Raw genomic sequence first — 18,107 nt, 5'->3', positions numbered from 1 at the left:
TGAGCTGAAGATCCAACCCAGGGCCTTATGCTTGCTAGGCAAGCGCTCTACCACTGAGCTAAATCCCCAACCCTCTTCCTCTTTCTCTCTCTATTCCCCCTCTGGTTGTTTTGAGATGGTTTCATCCAGTACCCCATGTTGGCCTCGAACTCCACACACACACACACACACACACACACACACACACACCCTGAGATTAACCAGACCCAAAGACAACTCAATGAACTTCTATACATTTAGAGTAGCCATTCAAAACAGAAACTGTGGAGAGTCACAGTGGGTTTTACACGTTCACTATTGAGTATGTGTTTATTCACTTACCCATCACCAAAACCAAAGAATTCATAGCAGAATTAGAACTGGAAAACACTTAGCTTTACCCTCTCTCCTAGCCCGTGTCCACTACCTTCACCCAGTCTTTTCTCACCCCCAATACCAGCCTTTCTTGTTCATTTTTTGTTGAGTTGTACTGTACACATACGTACATCTGTTTACATGTACACACAGAATTATTGGCTGGGAGGACATGTGATGGATTTCTTTCTGAGATTATGTGACATCTCTTAATATTATACAATCTAAGTTCATTAATTTTCCAGCAAATTTTGTGGTTTAACTTATCCTTAAGACTAATTAATATTCACACACACATTTTCATTATCCACTCATCTGTTGATGCCAATTCTTTGCTCTAGTGAATAAAAGCCACAATAACCATGAGGGTGCAAACATCTCTACCACAGGGCGGGAGTTCCTGGGTGTCTATGCCCGAGTGAAATAGCTGGGTCACGTGGTAGTTTTGTTTTTAATAGTTTAGAACTGTCCAACATGACTTCCACACTGGCTGTATTGCTTTGCAGCTTGACTACCAGTGAATAGACTCCTTTCCCTCGACATCCCCTCCAAATTGGCTGTGAGATTTGATGGTGTCAGCCATTCTGACTGGGGTGAAGTGGTTATCTCAAAGTAGTTTCAATTTGCATTTCCTTGATGAGTAGGGATACTGAACACATTTAAAAACAGTTACTGGCTGTGTTTCTTTTTTGAGAACTGTCTGTTCAGTTCATTTGCTCATTTACTGATTGGAAGTTTTATTTTCTTAGTACCTAATTTCTCCAATTCTTTGTAAATTCTGTTAGCTGCTTGTCTGCAGTCTGGCTGGTAAAGGCTTTCCCACTCTGTGGGCTGTGGGCTCTGCTGTTTCCTTTGCTCTACAGAAACTTTTTGTCTTCATGTGTTTGTTTTGTTTTGCCTGTATGTATGTATGTATGTATGTGTGTGTGTGTGTTATGTGTAAGTCTAGTGCCCTTGGAAGTCAGAATAGGGCATTGGATCCCCTGGAACTGGAGTTCTAGATAGTTGTGAGCCACCATGCAGGTGCTGGGAACTGAACTGTCCTCTGGAAAAGCAACAAGTACTCTTACCCACTGAGCCGTCTCTCCAGCCCAAAATGGTGTATTTTAAAATGGCTGAATGTTCCCCGTGTTTCCAGGGATGTGAAAATTTCTGAAGTCAACCCAGATGGAGCATTCTTTCTCTTCTCTGTTCTAGGAAAGTCCAACATGGGTGGTTCTCCCAAGCCAGCAGTTGATAACATCAGAGATATCCTGAGTATCAATCAGAACAGGAACGACTATCTGGGTGAGGTTCTGCCCCATCCGAGATGTCAGGAAGGGTGGGGTGGGCTCCTGTGTCTGGGGTTCCAGTGTGACTTAGCACTGGCACTGAGCCATGAGGGTTTCCCGGTACTTCTGTGTGGCAGTGGTTGCAAACTGTCCGTGGCCCCTACTGTGGTTCCGTCTCCAGAGGGCTGGAAGCTGTGCGCTGCTTCTTCATCTGTGATGAGTGATGCAATCGACCCTGGACTTGCCCTCACAGGCGGGTGGGGAAGATGCCTGTGACAGTGTGATCTGGTGGAGAGAACCGCTCAGTACTGTGAGCTCCCATGTCATCACCATCTCACATTTCAGGAAACTTTGCAGGAAGAATGGGCCTGGGTTCCCAGTAGGGACTGTCCCCTCCAGTGTCCCTTCAGCAGTAGACACCTAGGTGAAGTGTTCAGGTTTAGGGTGACCACAAAGGGTACTGACCTATGACCAGAAAACAATTAGATTTTTCTCTTGGTTTGTTTTTGAGACAGGGTCTTGCTATGTAGAGGCCTGGTGGCCACAGGTGTCCTTGGCTTGTAGCCACAAAACCCCAACCTCCATCTCTGTCTTCACCCCAATCTCTGTTCTGTTCCCACAGTGTCCAGCCAGCTATGTTTGGGCTCAAATTTCCTATATATTTACTGCAATGTCAGGGACTGGATGTAGGATCTGGTTCCTACCAAGCCAGTGCTCTACCACTGAGCTCCAGCCTCAGCCCTCTGCTTACTTTTAGTATAAATATATTTATTTCTATCTCTGTGTATGTGTGTGTGTCTGGGTGAGTGTGTGCCACATGAGTGTGAGTGCCCTTGCAGGCTGGAAGAGGGCACTGCCTCTCCTGGAGCTGGAGTTCAGGCAGTGGGTGCTGGGGATGAACTCAGGCCCTCTGGAAGAGCAGCAAGCATTCTTGGTGGCTGGGCCATCTCTCCAGTCCTCTTTTGTTTTATTTTGGAGACAGGCCCGGGCTGGCCTCCAACTCACTAGGTAGCTGAGGCTGGCTTTGAACTCCTGATCTTCCTTCCTCCACTTTCTGAGTACTGGTAATATAAGGAAAAAGACTCTGTTTCCCTGTTGGTGGCGCACGCCTTTAATCCCAGCACTTGGGAGGCAGAGGCAGGTGGATGTCTGTGAGTTTGAAGCCAGCCTGGTCTACCTGGTTTACAGAGAGAGTTCCAGGATAGGCAGGGCTACACAGAGAAATCCTGTTTCAACCCCCGCCACGACCTCCCCAAAACTCTTTCTTTTCTTTCTTTCTTTCTTTCTTTCTTTCTTTCTTTCTTTCTTTCTTTCTTTCTTTCTTTCCTTCCTTCCTTCCTTCCTTCCTTCCTTCCTTCCTTCCTTCTTTCTTTTCTTTTTTTCCAAGACAGGGTTTCTCTGTGTAGTTTTAGCACCTGTCCTGGATCTCGCTCTGTAGACCAGGCTGGCCTCAAACTCACAGAGATCTGCCTAGCTCTGCCTCTCAAGTGCTGGGATTAAAGGTGTGCACCACCACCTGGCCCCAAACCCTGTTTCTTTCTTTTCTTTTTCTTTTTTAAATTTTTTTAGCTAAGGATCGAACCCAGGGCCTTGCACTTGCTAGGCAAGCGCTCTGCCACTGAGCTAAATCCCCAACCCCCAAACCCTGTTTCTAATGCAGGTTACATTCACAATAAACTTGAACATGTTCTTCTGGGAAACACAATTCTACTCTCTGTAGGCGACACAGAAAGTAAACAAGGCAGTTGTTGAGCATGCGAGTGATGGGTACCCATTGCTACGATGTGAAGTCAAGTGGGGAGGGCATGGGAGTGTCTGGGGCATTGCAGATGTAGACGACCTTGCTGAAGAAGAGCTGTGTGGACATCTGGGGCAGAATACCCCAGCCAGAGGTGCTGCTGGAGCGGAAGCCTGAGCAGAATGTGCCTGTGGGGTTGAGGAGACTGTGCAGGGTTGGGATGCAGGGTTGGCAGGAGGAGGAAGTCAGACAGGGTGAAGGAGGCAGAGTCCATCCAGTTCAGGTCTTTGTCGGCTTAGTGAGTTCAAGTACCCGCCTCACGTCTTGAGTGGCCTCTCAGCCACAGGCTTTGGTGCCTTCCTCCTTCCCATCAGACATCTATGCCATTGGGGTGGGCAACCTGGATGTGGACTGGAAAGAACTGAATGAGCTGGGGTCCAAGAAGGACGGCGAGAGGCACGCCTTCATCTTGAAGGACTCGCAGGCAGTGCAGCAGGTCTTGGAGCATATGCTGGGTAAGTGAAGCTTCGTCCCCCGGGTAGCCCAGTGTGGAGTCAGCTGGGGGCCCAGAGTGCCAGCCTGGACCTGCGCCCATCACCCACCTCTTCTCGCCTGTTCTTCCTTCATCCACAGATGTCTCCAAGCTCACAGATACCATCTGTGGGGTGGGGAACATGTCTGCCAATGCCTCTAACCAGGAGAGGACACCTTGGCATGTCACCTTTAAGGTATCTAGAAGGAGAGGCGGGGCTTGGATCACAGAGCTGAAAACAGCCGGATACAGCAAACCCTGACTGTTGTCTGTTTCCCGCAGCCCAAGAGCAAGGAGACATGTCGGGGATCCCTCATCTCTGACCAGTGGGTGCTGACAGCGGCTCACTGCTTCCACGACAACCAGATGGAGGACCTTCACCTGTGGAGGGTCATTGTGGGTAAGTCAGGGGCTGCAGCGGGCCCCTACCCCAAAGCTGGAGTCATCACTGTCTCTCCTCAGCCTCTGGTCTCTTCTGGTCCTCCCTAATCCACCACTGTTCCTAGGGGATCCCACCTCTCATCATGGCAAAGAATTCCTTGTGGAGAAGGCGTTAATTGCCCCAGGGTTTGATGTCCATGCAAAGCGGAGCCAGGGCATCTCAGAGTTCTATGCTGATGATATTGCCCTGCTGAAGCTGGCCCAGAAAGTGAAAATGTCCACTCATGCCAGGTGCCTGAGCCCGGGTTGGGAAGGCCCCCTACAGAGGGCAGTGCTCCGGGAAGTACCAGAGGGGATACTGAGGATGGGCCTCTGAGACGTTCACCTTTCTCCCCAGGCCAATCTGCCTTCCTTGCACTGTGGAGGCCAACATGGCTCTTCGAAGATCCCCAGGGAGTACCTGTAGAGACCATGGTGAGTCCTGAAGGCTTGAGGTCTGTGCTGAGTTGGGGCCAGAGCTTGGGTGTGCTGGCAGGGCCTGGGCTGCAGCCCTCAATCAAGCTGGGTGCTCAGGCTCTGTAGTAACACTACCTTCACCCCAACGGCAGAGACGGAACTTCTGAATCAGCAGAAAGTTCCTGCACATTTTGTGGCTTTGAATGGGAACAAACTGAACATTAACCTCAGGACAGGACCCGAGGTGAGAGATCAGTGAGGGATCCCCTGGGGGACAGCTCCCAGAATGTCCAACCCTGCCTGGAGTCTCCCCTTCTCGGGTGCTTTGCTGGTCCGCCTAATGTCTCCTGCCATGGCTCTTTTCTCCTCCTCCCCACACTGCAGTGGACAAGCTGTATCAAGGCCGTCTCCCAAAACAAAAACATCTTCCCCAGCTTGACAAACATCAGTGAGATAGTGACAGACCAGTTCCTATGCAGCGGGATGCAGGACGATGATAACCCCTGCAGAGGTGAAAAACCCCTTCCTCTGCTCCCAGGGAGAAGCTCTGGGGTCGCCGGCAACACTAGGGACACTAGTGTGCCGCCCTGGGTGACACCGGCTCTTGTCCCTTCCTTCCCTGCAGGAGAGTCTGGGGGCGCGGTTTTCCTTGAGCGGAGATACAGGTTCTTCCAGGTGGGGAGCGGGACTTGGAGGGGGCTGGCTGCCAGGCAGGGTAGAAGTCCCTGCTGGGTCAGGTGGGAGCTGTTGAGGGAACCAGACAGATATCCAACCTTGTTCTTTCCCCAGGTGGGCCTGGTGAGCTGGGGTCTTTATGACCCTTGCTTCAGTTCCTCGAACAAAAACTCCCGCAGGGAGCCTCCCCAGGGTGTTCGGCCGAGAGACTTCCACATCAATCTCTTCCGCCTGCAGCCCTGGCTGAGGCAGCACCTGGATGGTGTCCTGAACTTTTTGCCGCTTTAACATGGCTCCTGACTCCTTTACTGTTCTGACCTTCCTGTCTACTGCCTCTGAGGGTCCTCCTTCCTGGGTCCATACATTCTGTGCCCCAGGAATCCAGAGACAGGAGCAGAAGCTGGGGGGCCCCAGGGTTGCACAGGGACCACTGTCCTCCTTGCCCTGCCTGTGGGCAGACCTCTCCCTAGAGTGCATGACTTGTGCTTTTCATTCTCACATGGAATTTCCCAGTTATGAAATTAATAAAAACCAGTGATTTCCACATCCGTCTATCTTATGTCTTGGGGGTGGGGAGGCCAGGGAGATTCCAGGAAGGTCAGAGACCCTGCTTGCACAAACAGAGGCTGGACTCTGCCCTGTCACACAGTCCATGGGAAGCTGGCCTCTAAGGGGGTGGTCTGGGCTTGCTAGGAGGGTCTGGGGGCTAAGGAGGAGCTTTGAAAGGGAAATTCTGGCCCCTGGTCAGTAAAGAGCGAGGTTGGGTTGGTTTCTGTTTCCTCAGTTGGCAGCTCAGCAGGGGCCCTCCTTCGTGAATGTTCCGGGAAAGCAGTGTCTATATGGGGCAGGCACCAAACTGCAGGTGCCAGAGCAGATTGCATAAAAGGCCAGGGCCAGTGGGAAGGGGTGTCGCCAGGCCCAGCATTGCAGTTTCAGTTTGGACAGTGAGCCAAGTAGACACCCAGAGTGAACTGGAGAGGGCTTTCAGCCTCTCTTTTGCTCCCCATGATGATGGGGTATGATCGGAGTCCTCAGTTCTGCCTGGTCCTCTTGGTCGTAGGTCTCTCCTCTGGAGGTAAGCAAAGGACACCCCATCCTCCCTTTGTCCCTAGCGTCTGTCCTGGGCCTTCTGGGGCCAGGCTTCACCAGCCTTTCTCCTCAGGTGTGAGCGCCACTCCAGTGCTTGCAGCCTGGCCGCAGGCCTCCTGCTCTCCGGAAGGAGTAGAGATCAAAGGCGGCACCTTCCAGCTTCTCCAAGGTGGCCAGGCCCTGGAGTACCTGTGTCCTTCTGGCTTCTACCCGTACCCCGTTCAGACCCGAACCTGCAGATCCACAGGCTCCTGGAGCACCCTGCAGACCCAAGACCAAAAGATTGTCAAGAAGGCAGAATGCAGAGGTTGGAGGCTTGAGAGTGTGAGCAGTGGGTGGCAGGGACAGGGCAGGTGGAGGCCGCTCAGTGCTCGGTAACACTAGAGCTGTGTGAGCAGCAGGCACACCCCTGAGGGTGCATGTGGGGAGTGCTTCCTCATGTCGGGCAGCCCTGGCAATGAAAACAATACTTAGAAACGGGGGAAGGACATCTAGGAATGTAGCTCAGTTGGTGGAGTGCTTACCTGGCAGGGACAAAGCAGCTCCACTACATGAAACAGTGCAAGCCTGTAGTCCTGGCACTCAGGAGGTAGGGGCGGCAGCTCAGTCATCTTCGGCTTCATAGTGAGTTTGAAGCCAGCCTGGGCTACGTGAGACCTTGTCTCAAAACAAAACAATCCCAGAACACAAGAGGAGGCGACAGGTTGGGGGGCTGGCAGGCACTATTTCTCAGAGACGTGAAGGACCTAGAAACGGCCCTTGGTGACTTCCACCTGTCCCCCCTAAAGCAATCCGCTGCCCACGGCCACAGGACTTTGAAAATGGGGAGTACTGGCCCCGGTCTCCCTACTACAACCTGAGTGACCAGATTTCTTTTCAATGCTATGACGGTTACACTCTCCGGGGCTCTGCTAACCGCACATGCCAAGAGAATGGCCGGTGGGATGGACAAACAGCAATCTGTGATGATGGAGGTGAGACGTGGGTCACCCCTGATTTTACCCTCTCCCTGAGGGCTTCACCCTGGGAATGCATGGACACTCCAACTGTCCTCATGTCTCTGCAGCGGGATACTGTCCCAACCCTGGCATTCCCATTGGCACAAGGAAGGTGGGCAGCCAGTACCGCCTTGAAGACACCGTTACTTATCACTGTAGCCGGGGACTTGTCCTGCGTGGCTCCCAGCAGCGAATATGCCAGGAAGGGGGCTCATGGAGCGGGACAGAGCCTTCCTGCCAAGGTGACTCTTGACCTGCTCTCTGGGTCAGCTCCTCCCTGCTGTCTGTCTCCACACTAGGGCGCTTCTCACCATCTTACCTTAGCTCTTTCCTCACGCCCCCCAAACCTCCCTGTAAGTTTTCTAAACTCTAAGCCTCTCTTGCCCTGAAATCCCAGGATCCTGTCAGTGTGTCCTCAGCACTCCAGACATTTGACCTGCTCTCTGACCACCCCTAGATTCCTTCATGTATGACACCCCTCAAGAAGTGGCCGAAGCATTCCTATCCTCCCTGACAGAGACCATAGAAGGAGTTGATGCTGAAGACGGGCACAGTCCAGGTTTGAGGACAAGGAAGGAGGTTGGGCAGGAACCTGGGGAAGGGTGGATGACCTGCCAGGGACTATGCATAAAAGAAGCTGAGTGTCTGATGGCGCCCAGGTGAACACCAGCAGAGGAAGATTGTCCTGGATCCCTCGGGCTCCATGAATATCTACCTGGTGCTGGATGGATCAGAAAGCATCGGGGCCAGCAACTTCACGGGGGCCAAGCGGTGTCTCGCTAACTTGATTGAGAAGGTAGAGCAGAGCTTGCCCTCCCTTTGAAAGGAGGGGACCTTGTCTGGACCTCTCCCATGTCCCCAGATCCTCAGGTCCAGACCCTGCTGTCCTCCAGCCCCCTTCCTGATGGGTAACCCTTCAGCCTCACTCTGGCCCTCCCTGTCTCAACAGCAGTGTTGAATCCTCCATGACACAATGTTCTTTTAACACACAGGTGGCGAGTTATGGGGTGAGGCCACGATATGGTCTAATAACCTATGCCACAGTCCCCAAAGTCTTGGTCAGAGTGTCTGATGAAAAGAGCAGTGATGCAGACTGGGTCACAGAGAAGCTCAACCAAATCAGCTATGAAGGTCAGAGGTCAGGGAAGAGAAAGCTGGGAGGCGCACCTTGGGGATACAGTGGTCAGAGGTAGAGACTATCAGTTTACCAAAAGTGCCAAGGCCATGTGGGTAACAAACTGAAAGTTAAAGATCGGCTGGGCTTGGTGGCACATGCCTTTAATCCCAACATTCATAGAGCAGATGGATCTTTGTGAGTTCAAGGCCAGCATGGTCTACATAGCGAAGCAAAACCCTAAAAAAGAAATGGCGTGGAGGATCAGGCAAGGGATGACCTCTCCCCTCTCTACAGACCACAAGCTGAAGTCAGGGACCAACACCAAGAAGGCTCTCCAGGCTGTATACAGCATGATGAGCTGGGCAGAGGATGTCCCACCCGAAGGCTGGAATCGAACCCGCCACGTCATCATCGTTATGACCGATGGTGAGACCTTTCTCCTCCCTTCCGTCCTCAAGACCACATGTGATTGTCTCCAGTCAGTGGAGCTTCCCTGACCCACTTTGATGGACTCCATGTTTCTCACAGGCTTGTACAACATGGGTGGAGACCCTGTCACTGTCATTGAGGAGATCCGAGACCTGCTGCACATTGGCAGGGATCGCAAGAATCCCCGGGAAGATTATTTGGGTGAGTGACCCACCTGGGATCCAGCCCTCTCAGCCCTCAGGGCCTGGACCCTCACCCTTTCCTTCTCTCCCTCAGATGTCTATGTGTTTGGGGTCGGGCCTCTGGTGGACTCCGTGAACATCAATGCCTTGGCTTCCAAGAAGAACAACGAGCAGCATGTGTTCAAAGTCAAGGATATGGAGGACCTGGAGAATGTTTTCTTCCAAATGATTGGTAGGAAGATGCAAGGAAATGTATGGGGAAGCTGTCTGCAGACTTCCCGCACAGACTGGCTTCCCCTTTCCTCCTCTCCATCCCAGTGTCTATCTATCCTTACTTCCTGAAGTTCTTCACTTCCTGATCTCACAATCACAGAACTCTGAGTTCACTTCACAGATGTGGAAACTGAGGCCAAGACAGGAAGTCAGCACAAGACGGGGCTGAAAATGCCCAATCCTCAGATAGCTTGGTCCTAAGCTTTTCTCACTACGCCGCAGGGGTTCCTCATCTAACACAGGGAGCCACTCCCCTCTTCCTCCTCACAGGCCCCTGCTCCCCACAGGCAGGGGTCCAGCAAAGATGGCTGCCATGACTTGAGCCTTCTGCACTCTCTTCCTTTGCCAGATGAAAGCAAATCTCTGAGCCTCTGCGGCATGGTGTGGGAGCACAAGCAAGGCAGTGATCATCACAAGCAACCATGGCAGGCCAAGATCTCAGTCACTGTGAGCACTCCAGCAGTGGGGACTTGTGGGAGGGAGATGAAACGCCCACACTAGCAAGGTCCATAACCCCAGCTGTTCAGGAAGCTGAGGCAGGGCTGAGATTCACAGCCTGCTTGGGCTACAGTGAGTTCAAGGCCAGCACCGGTAACTTACAAAACTGTCTGAAAATGGAAAAAGGAAGCTGGGCAAGGTGCATGTGGGGGCGCCCCCAGCAGCTGGGGAGTGGAAGCAGAGCTACCTTGAGTTTGGGGTCAGCCCCAGGGACACACAGCGAGCGGAAGCTGGAGCGATAAAGCTAGGACTACGGAGTACTGACCAGCATGTATGAAGCCAGCCTCCAGCACCACACACACCAAGGTTGACACTACGCCGGTTCTTTCCCAGCGCCCTCTGAAAGGACATGAGAACTGTATGGGGGCCGTGGTGTCTGAGTACTATGTGCTGACGGCAGCGCACTGCTTCACGGTAGACGATCAGAAGCATTCCATCAAGGTCAACGTGGGTAAGGATGCAGTCAAGATTCTGATCTCCAGACCCATCCTCAGGAAGCAGACATGTATCTCACCTGTCCTCAGTACAGTCCCTCCCTTGTGCCCCAAGGTTGGGGAGAACAAAACTCAAATGATGATATGGGCCAGAGCCGGGGGGCTGCTTACATACACACGACACCCACTTTTCTCCTCTCAGGGGGGAAGAGGCAGGACCTGGAGATCGAAGAGGTCCTATTTCACCCCAACTACAACATCAACGGGAAAAAGGCAGACGGAATCTCTGAGTTCTATGACTACGATGTGGCCCTCATCAAGCTCAAGACCAAGCTGAAGTATGACCAGACTCTCAGGTGAGTGTGGCCAGATCCCCAAGGAGCTGAGGAAGGTGGGCTGGAGGCACAGGGCACAGGGCAGGCTGTCTGTTGCCCCTGACTGTCCCCATGTCCTGGACAGGCCCATCTGTCTTCCTTGCACGGAGGGAACCACCCGAGCTTTACGGCTTCCTCTGACAGCCACCTGCAAGCAACACAGTAAGGCATGGTCTGGGGTAAGACAAGGATGAGACCCAAGACAAAGGGGCCGCAAGAGAGTTGCCAGAGTACAGCTATGCTCAACTCAAGGCCTACCTCCTAAGATGGGCCCAAGGGACAGCTGCTGGGTGAGAATGGGGGACATGGGGTGGAGGGACACAGCTGGCGTGACACTGTCACTTGTCCAGAGGAGGAGCTGCTCCCTATGAAGGACGTCAAAGCTCTGTTTGTGTCTGAGGAAGCGAAGAAACTGACTCGGAAGGAGGTCTACATCAAGAATGGGGACAAGGTGAGAAGGGGCTCCCAGAGGCCGCCCCTTCTCAAGCCAGCTCTGGTCACCACACCTTTCTCCCCTACAGAAAGCCAGCTGTGAGAGAGACGCTCTGAAGGCCCCAGGCTACGACAAAGTCAAGGATGTCTCTGCGGTGGTCACCCCCAGGTTCCTCTGCACTGGAGGGGTGGATCCCTATGCTGACCCCAATACTTGTAAAGGTGAGGTGGCTCTCTGGCTAGGCTGCAAGCCCATGAGGCCCGGCAGTCTTTTCCCTACAGCTCCTCTCTTCCACAGGAGATTCTGGGGGTCCTCTCATTGTTCACAAGAGGAGCCGCTTCATTCAAGTAAGTGTTCACTTTCCCAGTCTGTGGGGAGATGCCCAGGGGACAGCATGCACCACACAAAGGAAAGCTTGATGCATGTGGCTGGAAATGGCAGCAGAACAGGGCACGCCTCATCTGACAGCCTGTGGTCTGAAGTGGCAGTATAAGCTAAGTGTCTGGCTATGTGCACCACAGAGGACAGGACAGCTGGCCTCCAGTGCACTTATTTTTTTTTTTCGAGACAGGGTTTCTCTGTAGGTTTGGAGGCTGTCCTGGAACTTGCTTTATAGACCAGGCTTGCCTCGAACTCACAGAGATCCACCTGCCTCTGCCTCCGGAGTGCTGGGATTACAGGTGTCCGCCACCACCGCCAGGCTCCAGTGCACTTCTTTAGGTCGGCTCAGAGGCTTTCTGGGCTTATGAAGTGTTAAGTGACCCATGGTACCCCTTCCCTACACAGGTCGGTGTGATCAGCTGGGGAGTAGTGGATGTCTGCAAAGATAAGAGGCGGCAGCAGCTGGTGCCTGCTCATGCCCGGGACTTCCACGTCAATCTTTTCCAGGTGCTGCCCTGGCTCAAGGAGAAACTCAAGGATGAGGATTTGGGGTTCCTATGAGGGGCTTTCTGCTGGGAGGGCGTGAGATCAATTAAAGCAGCTGCAATAAAGACTGTGTTCCACATCTTTTTGGGGGCAAGAGAATAGGGGGTGTGCACTGGTCATGTTGCTAACAAGTAACATCAACACTGACAGCCACTTTCGAAGGTTTAACCCCGATCCCAAGGGCTGAGAAACTAGAGGCTGAAGGAGGTGAATGAGCTTCTGCCCCGGGATTTTACTGAGACCAGCTTGGGGGCATATGAGGCACAAGGAATCCAGCTTCGTGTCCTAGAAGCCATCCACAACGGTTTCCTACAGATCGTCACTGTACACAATCTGGGTCCTCTTGTCCCGGTGGCAACCCTTAGGGCTGTTCTGGACAGCTAAGGAGGGAGGAAAGTGACAGTTAAGGGCTGAAACAGCTCACAGGTGAGACCTGAGGTCCCGGCTACCTCTGCCCTGGCCTTGTGCTGATGCTGCCCTCTGGTGGCCAGAGTCAGCGTGGCTTAGACAATCCAGAACCTTATCACTGGGAGACATGTGAAGGAAATCAAGAAATGCACGCAAAGTAAAGATGAGAACATCTCTATGGCCCTTGCTGGTATACTGGTCGATTCTGGTTCTTTCCTGGTGTCTGCAGGGTCTCTTGCTCTGAAAATCTGTTTCAGGCAGATTGGGCTGTCCACACCGAGAAACCCCACGGGCCACACCAGACTCTCGAAGACCCCTCAGAACCCAAGTGCTCAGCTTCTCTTTCCTCACACTCCTCATCCCATTCAAGGATTCCAACCTACATCTGGGGCCAGAGGCGGTCCCCTCTTTGGTCCTGTGCCCTGCCTCTGCTGACCACCCCTCCTTCTCAGAGCCTGGGTCCATGCCCAGGGCTTGGGGGGGGGGGAGCTGCTCTCAGCTTGGCCCCTCTTCATGGTTCATTTGCTGCAGCAGCAGTGGCAGCTGCTTCAGCCTGGCAGGGCAGGACTGCTGGAGATGTGCTCAGCACAGACAGAGTCTCCTAACGTGCTTGATTCTCCAAACCAGTCCTGGGTCACCTTTTTCTCCCAAATCCCCATCTCTGAGGGTTCTAGACGTACAGGGCACTAATCTACATTTCTGAGCCCGGCCTTCTGCTTGAGGTCCAGACCCACAATTTCAAGTTCAGACACCACTCTAGCTCAGAGGGGACAAACTGGCTCCCGTTGTCTTCTCTGTGCCAGTCACTGCTGGGGGACCTTTTAACGTTCCTCTCTTTCCCTCACCTCTGACAGACAGCCTGGCAATTCTCCATCAGCTGCCTGTATGCAAATCCTGACCTTTAGCACTTTAGGGACCCAAAGATGTGGAGGGAATCAAAAGTGGTGTGCCGTAGAGAGGAACGAGGGAAGGGCCCATCCTTACCAAGGGAGCCCCAGACAGACTTGCCAGTAGCAGCGTCCAACATGGGCTGTTTGCGGGCGATATTGACTTTGAGCTGCACGGACTCCACCTGGGTCCCATTGAGCTGCAGAACAAAAGAGGAGAGAACAGAGGATGGGCATTACAGGTGCTGCTGCCCTGGGGACCAGACAGGGACCTGAGGGGAAGGTTCTCAGTCAGAACCCCGAGGTGGACAGGAGGGGTAAGGAGGGGGGGTCTGAGAAGTCTTGGCCAACCTCAGCAACGGCCTGATCTGCAGACTCCATCTTTTCATAGGTGACGAAGGCACAGCTGGGGTGAGAAAAGGGGGGGTCAGTGGAGGTCCCCGACCTACTGTCCCTGCACAGCTTCCTCCCCAGGGTGCTCATCCTTACTTTCTGGGTGGGTCCATGGAGAGGTCAATGATGTTTCCAAAGGGAGAGAAGGCCCCTCGGAGGAGGGTGGGTGTCATGTCCTCTCCATACACATACAGAGTATTACCCTTCCGAGGGACCCTCCTTTCGGGGAACGAGTCTGACCCTGCGGGTTAGGAATCACTACTGAGCCCCATCCCCCTCTATTCAGCAAGACCCACCTAACCCTGGCCAAGAGCACTCACTGCGGAAAGGGCCCTCTCGCTCTCGCTCCCGGTCTCGGTCCCGGTCCTTATCTTTGTCTCGGTCTCTGTCCCGGTCTCTGTCTTTGTCTCTGTCCCGGTCTCTGTCTCGATCGCGATCACGATCTTTGTCTCGGTCTTTGTCCCGGTCCCTATCTCGGCTCCGCTCGTGACTTCGGTCCCGGCTGCGGCTTCGGGGAGGGGAGGCTGAGGAGCGGGCACCACCCTGTTCTTCATAGCTCCAGTCAAAGCCTCGAGTTGGGCCATCACCAGCCCCGGGGCCCTCTGCTTCTTCTCCCTCTGGTCCCAGTTCCCGCAGCCGATCGCTAGAAGACACAAAGCTGGGGAAAGGCAGACAGTGAGGACCAGAGGGGCTCGTCTCCTTGCAGACCTCGTGGAGTCAACACTCTGTCTACAGCTGGCTCCTCCCACTCCAGCCACTGACCACACCAAACTGCGGCTTCTCTCTAAGGACTCTGGCCACTGACCCCACATCAAATGGCGGTCTCTCTCTAACCTTTCATACAGAGATTTCCTCTGGGGACGTCTGGATGACTGAGGGAAAAACAAGACAAAGAACAATTAAGAGGATTCCCAGGTGCTGGAATGGGGTCCAAAATATGTGGGTCTTTTGTTGTCAAGCCCCAGGCCACAGAAACCCTTACCTCCTGCAGGTCCTCGTCAGCAGATATGCTCCTCTGGAACGGCTGGAAAGTGGGGGCAGGCCCCTTCTCAGGGTCCTGGGAAGGCAGACCCCCGTTAGTGAGGACCAGGAGAGCTCCTCGTCCTCCTCCTCTTGGCCTCTCATCTAGTTCCTCTTTCATTCCTATTAAACTTCTTATTGATGACGTGCTGGTATTTTTGTTGGTTTTTCGAGACAGGGTTTCTCTGTGTAGCCCTGGCTGCCCTGGAACTTGCTCTGTAGACTAGGCTGGACTTGAACTTAGAGCTCGGCCTATTTCTTCCAAGTGCTGGGATTAAGGCGTGCTCCACCACCGCCCAGCTCTTGTGCTGTTTTTAAGTAAGTGTTTGGTTTACCCAAACCTCCCTTCAACCCAAGAAGCACAAACATGGAAAGCAGAAATGTGGGAGTCACCTAGGTTCCCTGTGTAATAGACAAAAAACCTAACGCTCCAGTGGTGTAGGTGGTGCGCCCCTCTAGCCCCTGCTCCTTGTGAGGCCGAGGCCAGTGCATCATCTGAGCTCATGACGTGGAGACTGGCCTGGGGGAACAGTGAGAAAGGAATAAAAAAGTCTAAGAAAAACACCTAACCCTCAGAACGGCACAACGTGTTCCTATCTGAATGAACATGGTTTCCCTAACCCTACCTCCCTTCAGCTTGATCTCACTGATGTCAGGGTGCCCCAAACCATCCCGCCGTGCTCACCTTCAGCTTCCCCTCTAGGGTCCGAGAACGTTTGAAGCCTGAGTTCTTGGTTTCAGCCTTGATGGCACTGATGGCTCCTGACTTCACCAGCTGCTTGGCCTGCTCTGTGGCTGTGGCGGTGTCCACCACAGGCTGCTCCGACAGTGCTGCGGTGGGGGAACGGAGGGCGGCATTAGGCTGGCTGCAGTGGGGGGCAGCCCGGTGCTGCCCCCGCCCCCACTCTCCGTCACTTACAGCGTTTGACGCCGCCCTGGCTCACGGTGCCACTGCTACTCTGCTTCTTGAGTGCCAGCAATGCTTTTTTCTGGGAAGGAGAGAGAGTCATGAGAAGTTTGGCAACCAAGGTGCTGGTCTCTTATGTGCATCATTCCAGGACAGTACATATGGTGTCCTTGTCCTGGAGTGGTACGGCTAGTCTCTACAGCATCACGATGCCAACAACATAAACCTAACCAAACCAACCATGGCATCCAGAGGCTCTCTAGTCTCACATTTTAGAAGTTGAAAAAAGAACATAAGCCCTACCATATAAGCTGCAAATAAGGCCTGAATGTCTTCCTTGGGGATTTTACCTATCCTAGCTTCTGCGTATTTAATGAGGCTGTACAAAGGTGAAACACTTGGTTCCTACCCATAAGAAACTTACAATTGGAAATATAACGACTAGACTGACAGCCAAGAATAAGCAAAGGTACTAATCAATCATAGCTGAATCTAAGTGACGTTGTCAGATGATCAAATGGCTCTGAAACTGGGACCCGGATGGAAAACAAGGTGCTAAAAATGCCCAGAAAAGGTCTGTGGATGCATGGACTTGTTTGTTTGTACACAGGGTTTCTCTGTGTAGCCTTGGCTGTCGTGTAGACCAGGCTGGCCTCGAACTCACAGAGATCCACCTGCCTCTGCCTCCCGAGTGCTGGGATTAAAGGTGTGCGCCACCACCGCCCGGCAAGATGCATGTTTTAAGAGTAAGTAATGTCAGGGATGCTGAACTGAGATTTCAGGTTCTATACACAGTGTGAAACCTTTGAAGTATTTTCATTGGAGCAAGTGTGCCCCTCCAAAACAGCCAAGCAAAACCCTGTTCTGAGGGGTTCGTAGGAATGAGTAAATTAAGAGATTACTTAGGAGGACCACTGATAATCAAGAGTGCTAAGTATTGCATTGTGTACCCACAGTTCCAGCTCCTCAGAGAAGCGGAGGCAGGAAGATCACATGAACCCAGGAGCTCAAGATCAACCTGGGTTGTGTACTGAGATCCTGCCTCAAAGGAGGAAAAAAAAAAGACAGCGGGAAGGGGAAGGGACAGAGGAGCATGGACAGACCTGACACAATGTTTTGCTGTGTAAACAGTTCAGAAGCCAGAAGTGAGCTGGGTGTGGGGTGAACAGAGTATGGTGGTTCAGGCAGAACTGTTCCAGGCTACTCAAAGCTACATAGTTTCAATCCAGCCTGGGCTAAACTGTGAGACCCTGTCTGAAGAGGGGAAAGAAGAAAGGTCCGAGATGAGATTTTAAAGCCTGTGAAGTGTAGCAGATCCTATCGAAAAGCAAAGACGGTAGATTACATAGGAAGGTGGCTTTAGCTTGGGTGTCTGATGAGACTCTCCAGCCCGGGGGTGGTGGTGGTGGTACTAAAGCCACAGGAAAGGGGGCAATTCCACGGGAGACCGAACAGAAAGGAGGCAGGGTTCAGGCCGAGATCTGGCGATGCTGGCGGCCCACCGCCCCACGCTCACGCTCGGCCCCACCGCCCCACGCTCACGCTCGGCCCCACCGCCCCGGGCTGCCTCCCTTACCTTTTTCTTGAGTTTGTTGAATTTCTTCTGCAGTGCCTCTTCCTCTTCGCTCAGTCCGGGAGGTATCACCAACATGCTGGCTCCTGGTTCAGGGGCAGAACCCAAGACGTCACTCTACTGTCACTACTCAAAATTCACACGCCGTCCAACGTCCGTCCATCCTGAATTCTCCCCAACCTCCAGGCCCGCCTCCTCCAGCCTCCGGCCTCGCCCTAACCCCTTCTTCCATCCGGGCTGCTGTCCGACCTCCTGCTCATTACAGCCAGCCGGCACTCCCGCCTTCGTCCGAGGTCCAGACACTAGAGCCTGGGGGCAGCTCAGCCCGGAGGAGGCAAAGCTCTCCCTGCGACGCCGAGGCGATGGCTCCCGACCCCCATGCCCAACGGGGTTAGGGCAGCCAACCTCGGGGTCCGCTGGGCCGAGGAGGCGGCTGGGCCCGCGCAGCGCTCTCCGGGCGGCCGGAGGAGGAGGAAGAAGAACCAGGGCCCGCGGAGGGAAGGCGCCAAGGACGTGAGACGGAGCCCTCACCTGAGGGGGCGGCGCCCGGGCCCGCGGTCTCCGGCGCCGCCGCGCGGGCTGCTGCGCGCGGGCTCGCGGCGATGACGCAGGAGGGGCGGGACACGCGGTAACCAAGGCGGCGAGGCGCGGCGACTTCCGCCCGGCCGGGCGGGGCTCCGGGTCTGGCTTCGGCGCGGCGCGCGCCCACGCTCCGGACGGGGAATGGTGGAGGGCGGGGGCGTGTCGGAAACACATCT

At 53.7% G+C, this 18,107-nt stretch overlaps 3 protein-coding genes across 6 annotated transcripts in view; 2 read left to right on the top strand and 1 right to left on the bottom strand.

Annotated features, from left to right (window-relative positions):
• C2 (complement C2) overlaps window positions 1–5,971 on the top strand; it is a 30,706-nt gene extending 24,735 nt beyond the window's left edge. For both annotated transcript variants that reach the window (XM_036167480.1, XM_036167481.1), the window contains exons 11-20: window positions 1,552–1,641; window positions 3,738–3,878; window positions 3,997–4,091; window positions 4,178–4,295; window positions 4,402–4,567; window positions 4,674–4,750; window positions 4,885–4,976; window positions 5,117–5,243; window positions 5,358–5,407; window positions 5,522–5,971. In XM_036167480.1, the coding sequence (XP_036023373.1) occupies window positions 1,552–1,641; window positions 3,738–3,878; window positions 3,997–4,091; window positions 4,178–4,295; window positions 4,402–4,567; window positions 4,674–4,750; window positions 4,885–4,976; window positions 5,117–5,243; window positions 5,358–5,407; window positions 5,522–5,695 (1,130 nt within the window). In that variant the 3' untranslated portion in view covers window positions 5,696–5,971. The remainder of the gene's footprint in view (window positions 1–1,551; window positions 1,642–3,737; window positions 3,879–3,996; window positions 4,092–4,177; window positions 4,296–4,401; window positions 4,568–4,673; window positions 4,751–4,884; window positions 4,977–5,116; window positions 5,244–5,357; window positions 5,408–5,521) is intronic.
• Window positions 5,972–6,048: 77 nt separating this feature from the next.
• Cfb (complement factor B) lies at window positions 6,049–12,225 on the top strand. The gene is made up of 18 exons (XM_036167482.1): window positions 6,049–6,482; window positions 6,570–6,803; window positions 7,285–7,470; window positions 7,563–7,736; window positions 7,952–8,053; window positions 8,154–8,290; window positions 8,487–8,625; window positions 8,906–9,037; window positions 9,140–9,241; window positions 9,317–9,454; window positions 9,845–9,942; window positions 10,327–10,444; window positions 10,630–10,783; window positions 10,887–10,963; window positions 11,152–11,252; window positions 11,323–11,455; window positions 11,532–11,581; window positions 12,021–12,225. Exons 1-18 carry the CDS (start codon window positions 6,413–6,415, stop codon window positions 12,174–12,176), a joined length of 2,301 nt encoding a protein of 766 aa, XP_036023375.1. The 5' UTR covers window positions 6,049–6,412; the 3' UTR covers window positions 12,177–12,225.
• Window positions 12,226–12,229: 4 nt separating this feature from the next.
• Nelfe (negative elongation factor complex member E) lies at window positions 12,230–18,102 on the bottom strand. 3 transcript variants are annotated; one of them, XM_036167488.1, is made up of 11 exons: window positions 17,755–18,102; window positions 17,353–17,435; window positions 15,789–15,858; window positions 15,555–15,700; window positions 14,832–14,906; window positions 14,684–14,721; window positions 14,170–14,507; window positions 13,946–14,084; window positions 13,808–13,862; window positions 13,554–13,656; window positions 12,230–12,541 (listed from the first exon to the last, which is right to left on the bottom strand). In XM_036167488.1, exons 2-11 carry the CDS (start codon window positions 17,425–17,427, stop codon window positions 12,471–12,473), a joined length of 1,110 nt encoding a protein of 369 aa, XP_036023381.1. In that variant the 5' UTR covers window positions 17,428–17,435; window positions 17,755–18,102; the 3' UTR covers window positions 12,230–12,470. The 3 variants fall into 3 exon arrangements, with proteins under 3 accessions (XP_036023381.1, XP_036023379.1, XP_036023380.1); XM_036167486.1 differs by having other exon boundaries at window positions 13,946–14,090; window positions 17,755–18,100; XM_036167487.1 differs by having other exon boundaries at window positions 13,946–14,090; window positions 17,881–18,100.
• Window positions 18,103–18,107: the final 5 nt, after the last annotated feature.

The sequence above is a fragment of the Onychomys torridus genome, chromosome 18, assembly GCF_903995425.1.
Source record: "Onychomys torridus chromosome 18, mOncTor1.1, whole genome shotgun sequence".
NCBI classification, from domain to species: domain Eukaryota; kingdom Metazoa; phylum Chordata; class Mammalia; order Rodentia; family Cricetidae; genus Onychomys; species Onychomys torridus.
The sequence above is the reverse complement of the archived record's forward strand: the minus strand, read 5'-3'. Positions and strand labels throughout refer to the sequence as shown.

Excerpts from the sequence above, each read along its gene's own strand:
- Cfb (XM_036167482.1), top strand. The coding sequence starts at position 6,413 with ATGATGATGGGGTATGATCGGAGTCCTCAGTTCTGCCTGGTCCTCTTG. Across the intron at positions 6,804-7,284 it reads CAAGAAGGCAGAATGCAGAG|CAATCCGCTGCCCACGGCCA; the intron begins GTTGGAGGCTTG and ends TCCCCCCTAAAG. Across the intron at positions 10,964-11,151 it reads AGCCACCTGCAAGCAACACA|AGGAGGAGCTGCTCCCTATG; the intron begins GTAAGGCATGGT and ends TCACTTGTCCAG.
- Nelfe (XM_036167486.1), bottom strand. The coding sequence starts at position 17,427 with ATGTTGGTGATACCTCCCGGACTGAGCGAAGAGGAAGAGGCACTGCAG. Across the intron at positions 14,722-14,831 it reads CTGACGAGGACCTGCAGGAG|TCATCCAGACGTCCCCAGAG; the intron begins GTAAGGGTTTCT and ends TTTTTCCCTCAG. Across the intron at positions 14,508-14,683 it reads AGGAAATCTCTGTATGAAAG|CTTTGTGTCTTCTAGCGATC; the intron begins GTTAGAGAGAGA and ends GCCTTTCCCCAG.